This window comes from Dromiciops gliroides, chromosome 4 (genome assembly GCF_019393635.1).
Source record: "Dromiciops gliroides isolate mDroGli1 chromosome 4, mDroGli1.pri, whole genome shotgun sequence".
NCBI classification, from domain to species: Eukaryota; Metazoa; Chordata; class Mammalia; order Microbiotheria; family Microbiotheriidae; genus Dromiciops; species Dromiciops gliroides.
In genome coordinates, this window is record NC_057864.1 from 147,563,504 (window position 1) to 147,569,661 (window position 6,158).

The 6,158-nt window shown below is 39.7% G+C and overlaps 1 protein-coding gene across 1 annotated transcript; it reads right to left on the bottom strand.

Moving 5' to 3' along the window:
- Positions 1–941: 941 nt before the first annotated feature.
- On the bottom strand, positions 942–5,831 carry MAP10 (microtubule associated protein 10). Its single transcript, XM_044000153.1, has one exon. It carries the CDS (start codon positions 5,811–5,813, stop codon positions 3,027–3,029), a length of 2,787 nt encoding a protein of 928 aa, XP_043856088.1. The 5' UTR covers positions 5,814–5,831; the 3' UTR covers positions 942–3,026.
- Between the last annotated feature and the right edge of the window lie 327 nt (positions 5,832–6,158).

The window sequence follows — 6,158 nt, forward strand, 5'->3', positions numbered from 1 at the left end:
GGCAGAAGACTCAGACTGATGTCAATAGCTATACCTACCTCCTCAAACTGTAAGAAGTTACCAGGAAAGGTCTGCTTTTTCCCTAACTTCCCCTCCCAGTGCCTATTAACAACCATGGTAATATATTCTGCTCCTTTCTGATAAAATAAATTTTGCCATAGTTACAAAGATATCAGGGGTTAGGCAGAGAGCCAGACCTCTGTCTCAACATTAGGAATTTTCCTAATTGAGGGTTCTGAGCAACTGTAATTGTGTGCCTAACTTTTCTGCTAAATTGAATTCCCAAAAGCAACAGGGGAGCAAATCTGGTGGACTTTGAGGTTTTATTGCCCCTAGTATTAAAATTAGCTCATTATTGTAATGTGGTGTAGCTGCTTACAGCTCCAGAGATAAAAAGGATTAGGCAGGAAAAGATAGTGAGAAAGATCCTTGATTACCTACACACTCTATAATGATACCTTCAGGCACTGCTGTTAATACCTGTATGAACTGACATAGTGAAGTGAGTAGAACCTAAAAGAAAACCAACTTATTTATATAACAACATTGTAAAGAAAGACATCTCTGAAATGCTCAAGAAATCTGCTCAATGAAATGACCAACTTCTGGAGTACTAATGATGAATCATGCTTTTGAACTACTAACAGGTCATGGTCTCAAGGTGCAGAATGAGATACATTTTTGAACATTACCAATATTTGGGATTTCTTTAGCTTGTTTATGCTTAGGAGGGCTTTTTTCCCCTTCCAATTTTGGATAGTACTTAGGTAGGAGAGGGGTCAACAAGACTATTGTTTCTCTTTCCCACCCTGTAATAAAAGAAAACAGATCGAAACATTTCTAAAAATGAACAGAAAAAGAAATTCAGAAGAAAACAGATGAATAAGTTATCTTTGAAATTAACATTGCATTTATTATATATTTTGAAATAAAGCAGATTTATGGCTTCATGTATAATTTATCTACTATAGTTTGTATATGGAAATCATTCTATTCTGTGGTTGTTAAAACTCAGAAAATCTTTTTAAAAAATTAAAGGGAGAAAATATTTGCAAGGCCACTTGAACACTATTCTGAATATCATTTATTATACATACATAGTAGGAACTTAATAAAAGTTTGTTGAATTGAATTATATTTATATATTTCTGTGCCTATTTGACATTTAATTACTTATTTTATGAGAATAGTACACTGTTTTTTTGGGAAAAAAAGATCATGAAAGTGAAAATGCTTCATATTTTAAAATCATTATCTTACAAGTAAAATATCTCACTAACTTTTAACAAAGTATTTTATCATGGCCAAATTATTCTTCAAAATCACTATTCCTCTGGTCAAGAACCTACAGTAACTCTCCATTTCACCAAGTCACAAGCACAAGCACAAGACTGATAGCAGGAAGGTAACAGAAGTCAGAAGCATCAAGGACAAAGTACAAAGCAAAAAAGAATGTAGAACAAGTCTAGGCTGTTGTCATTTAATTAGAAATCTGTCCATACAACACAGGAGGGAGATCATGGTGTCAGATGCCAAGAAGATCAGACCAAGAGTACCAATCAATTTGCTAAGTGTTGAGTTCAAGAAGCATGGAAAGTAATTCCATAGGTGAGTCCCAAAGGGATAGTGTGGGGAGTAGTACAACCAAGAAAAAAGATGCTTCATTAGCAGGGATGTTTCAAGCCTACCTCCCCACATCAATAACAAACATCATCAGTTTGTACTGATGTACTTTATTTATCCAACATTATTTCCCATTAGGGAACTTACTACTACTCTCCTTTCTATCACATGAATAGTAAAATCATTTGCCCTTCTATGCCTTTGTTCACATTGATCTTTCTCCTAAAATTTCCCCCTCCCCAAACATCAATGCAAATCCTACCCATTTTTTAAGTCAAACCTCACATTCTACCCCTACCTACATACTTCCCAGTCCAAATCTCTGACTCTATGATTTACCCTTAGTCATGTAGGTTGTAAGTACCAGAGAAAGGGCTTGTACCTGGAGCCAGAAAGTCCAAACAGTATAGTATCAATAATAGATCTCTTCATCAAAACCAGTGAATGCTTATTCCTGTCTCTGATTTAAAACCATATATACATGGCACAAAATTTAATCATAAAATTACAATTCAGGATCTTGTTTTATTAGTTTTTAAAATTCCATCATTAATCCTTTTCCTTCAGTTTAAGAAATCCTTAACTTTCATATTATCTCTTTGATTAAGGTCCATATTCTCATTCATGTATCTTGGTTGTGGTTTAACAGTCCCCATCCCTAAAACTTCCTTCACAACCATGACATATCTTACCTTCTCCTTCTCTCGATTGGCATCTCATTCAGAGTAGTTCCTTGCTTTCTTGCCCTCCACCAACGAAGTAAAAATAGATTAAAATCATTTGTGCAATTTTATATTAGTAGCACAAACACTGGTTGTTCTTTTATCAAGTTTCTTTGTGGCTTTATCTTTCATTTTGAGGAGGAATATCTTATTCCTACTACTTTTCTTTCAGGCCTGTTTACTACATAAGATTGTAATGGCATTTACTGGGATGGAAACTCCTTGGAATTATGGATACCATCTTACATCTTTACGTCACAGTGGTTAAAACAGGAACTAAAATACAAGAAGTGTCCCATAATGAATAAAAACTTCCCTATGACAATCCCCATAGGACCTCCTAGCATAAGCATTGCTTTTTTCCCCCTAACTTTGTTGGATATAAACTGCTTAACTTAGATTGTTCCTCAGAACCAATTTCTAAAGCATTTGTATCTTTATCAGAACAAAACAGAAAACTTTATGAGGCTTACAAGGGTTTCACAACCTATTCCAAATTGTTTATAGAGAAATACTGATTTTGAACAGTAAAAACATGGCACATAAGCAAAATTTTATTTTGCATTTCCATAATGAATGCATTCACATAACTTATGTATAAAAATAAGAAAGGTAAATGTTATGAAATTTTACTAACTATATACTAGATTTTTAAAAAGTTAAATATAAAAAACCCCAATCTTATACTGTATACCCAGGAAGCTTATTTATTACTAATTCACAAATGTCTTTGTATTGTTTGCCAATATCTAGCGAGCCAAGTTCATCATTTTCTTCAAACTGATCTGAGGTAATGCTGTCCAGAGCACTAAGTTCTAGTTCAGACATATTAGATGGCAAATAAGAACTCACTTGAGATGTCCTTAGTGATTGGCTTTTTTCTAAAGATTTTTGGCCAGCTCTTGAGTTAAGTTTATCAAGGGTGCCTTGACTATTCCTTGTTTCAGAATTATGAATGTTGTTTTGGTCATTTTGCTTCTTCTTCCCTTCACTCCAATGTGAGGAAAGGTCATTGCTGGAGATACTATTTGCATCTACTAGACTTTTGCCCTGAGACTTTGAAAGATGAGATTTTTTATATGAATGTACTGGCGAGCCAGCTGAAAAAGGTGGGGTAAGAACAGAATTTATTTCACTTTTATGACTTTTTCTAGATATTCTAGATTCACTAGATTTACCATCAGTATCTAAACAACTGAGGTTATCTCCTTCCAATTCAGGGCTACTATCATGAACTCTAGAACTTTTAAAAGTATCATCAGCACTGGAAAAATCTTCAGAATAGCAAGGACTAATAAAGTCATCAGAATACTTAAGTTCTGGTATGCTTTCAGAATGGCTATTTTTACTTTGTTCAGTATCACATGAATTAGGAGGATGAAAATCACAACCCACAGTTTCATTTGCTCCATTACTAAAATCTATGACAATATTGTCTATGCTAGTATTCTCTGAATCAGAATCTAGAAGATGGACTTTTACTTCCTTCTTAAATCTTTCTGAAACACGTGTAGCAGTGACCTTTTCTGGTAAAATGGGGTTCATCATATTGACAGTTTCTATAAATGAGTCCTTATTTGCTTTGATTTGAACATTTATCTCCTTCTCAGTTCCAGTTCTTGAAACATGAGTTTCTTTTGTAGAGCTTTGGCCTTCAGATTTCACCCCTTCTTGCTTTACACTTTTAGTATTTTCAACAAAAAGAACATCTGAAGCAGAACACAGATCACTAGGAAGTGTGTGTGGCTTCCCATGCTCATTTGAAGAACTTTTTCTTTTAGATGATAAAATTTTAAGCTTTTCTGTATCTGGCATTTCTGTTTGCATTTTTCTATACTGTTCTCTTTTTTCATGTAGTATTAACATGTTTGGGTTTGTCCGCTTTAAACGGAGTTTGAGCGTATTTGTTAGGCCATAAAATAGCTTTCTTCTTGGAACCACTTTTTTCTGGGTGCTCCTGTTTTTCTCAAAACATACACCTTTCCTGAGGTTGTGTCCAACCTGGTTCCTTATTAATGGAGGACTTAGGACCTCTTCTTTTTCCCTGGGTAAAAACTTGTCTCCCACTTCTTCAGTTTTACAAGTGGCATTGTCAGAAGATTCTGGGGCCTTACCATCCTGAGGCCTGTATAACCAGGCTAAGTGGGAGTGTATACCAGTACCAGTTGCAAGGGGCTGGTTATATAATAAAGATAACTCAACCAATAAAGCATTTAATAGAGGTAACTGCCTTATTGTGTCAAGTTTATCTTGATCAAAAAGTCTACCTTGGTCAGTCTGAGATTGGGCCATTGTAGTTTGACTTTGATTAGATGGGGCATCATGGTTCTTTACCAAGGGGCATGGGACCCTTTCTTCCTGAACCACATCATTTGATTCCCTAAGCACACTAATTTGAGGTACATTTATGAATTTGCCCTTAGATGATGGTACCTTTTTTGGCTCCAGATGAGAATAATAGAGAGGTGGAGGGCAAATTATGTTTGTTTCAAGTTCTAACTCTGTAACTTCCTGATTTTTTGTACTATGGCTTTCTCTAACCTCATTTGACACTGTAGTCTCCGACTGGGAAGAGTCTGTCAATTCTGTACCTAAATCACTCCTGTTGCATTTGCTGGGAGTTTTAACTATCTTAACCACATATTCCTGTTGCTTTGGCTTAGTTTTATCATAGGTAACTATCTCAACCACATCTTCCCGCTGTTTTGGCTCTTCCACATCTTCCAATTCCTCTGGATCCAATTGAGCAAAGCTTATGAGTGGGGGAGGAAATGGCTCTTTTCCCTGTGGGGCTGGAGGACTACTCTCATTTGTCCTCATTTCCTCCACTCTACTAACCCTACCACTCGAAGGATTCTCCTCCCTCTGGAAGGCCCCGGATGTCTTTGGGGGGATATGGCCCAGCAAGGTGCTCCCCAAATCGGTCAAACGGTAGCCTAGGTATATTTGCCCGACTTGCTCCCCCATCAGGTCTCTCAGGATATAAAGACCTCGGTGGCCCCGGGAGGCTCCCGTGGCTGAGAGCCCCTTCCCCTCTCCAATGAGACCCCGGGCAGCAGGGGCCAAGGAAATACTACAGCTCCCCAAGAGCTTCGGAGCCGGGGTCGGGTTGCCGGGGGGTACGGTCAAGAGCAACGCATAGAGCGGGGAAAGGCCCAGCAGGCGCTGCAGGGTGGCCGCATCCAAGCGGAAGAGGCAGGACTTGCCGCGGCCGAAGCGGAACGAGCCAGGCGGGCGCCCGCGGGAAGTAGAAGCGGGGCCTCCAGGAGGGTACACCAGCAACGTGGGGAAGTCCAGCAGGCGGAAGGCTACGGCCAGGCGGAGGGAGCCGGGCGGAGGCGGGCCGGACTCATCTTCGTCTTCCGACGGCGGCAGCGGCGGCAGCAGCCGTGTTTCCAGGCGCACCCAGTCCACCAGCAGCTCCAGGGAGAAGAGCCGCTCAGCGGAAGCCTCGCTCACGCTCGCCATCGCGTTGCCCCGAGAGATTACGACGCCTCTGCTCCGGAAGGGGAGCGGAACCCAGCAACTAGAAGATCTCGCGAGAGTCTCGGAAAGGCGACGCTGGGCGTGAACTATACAGGAAGACCGAGGAGACGAGATGAGCGAACGGGGCTCCGGGGGCGGGGCGGCCGTGGTTGCTTAACTTCTCGCGAGGTAATCGGAATGTAGCCGTCCGTCAGCGAGATTTTTCTCGTTCTCGTTTTTTTTCTTTTTGAAAGCGCGCTAATGTGTACGTGATTTCTCTTGCGTTTAAGCAGAATTATCCTAGAAGATCCGGTTCAAATCCCACCCCTGACAGTGCCTGTCTATGTA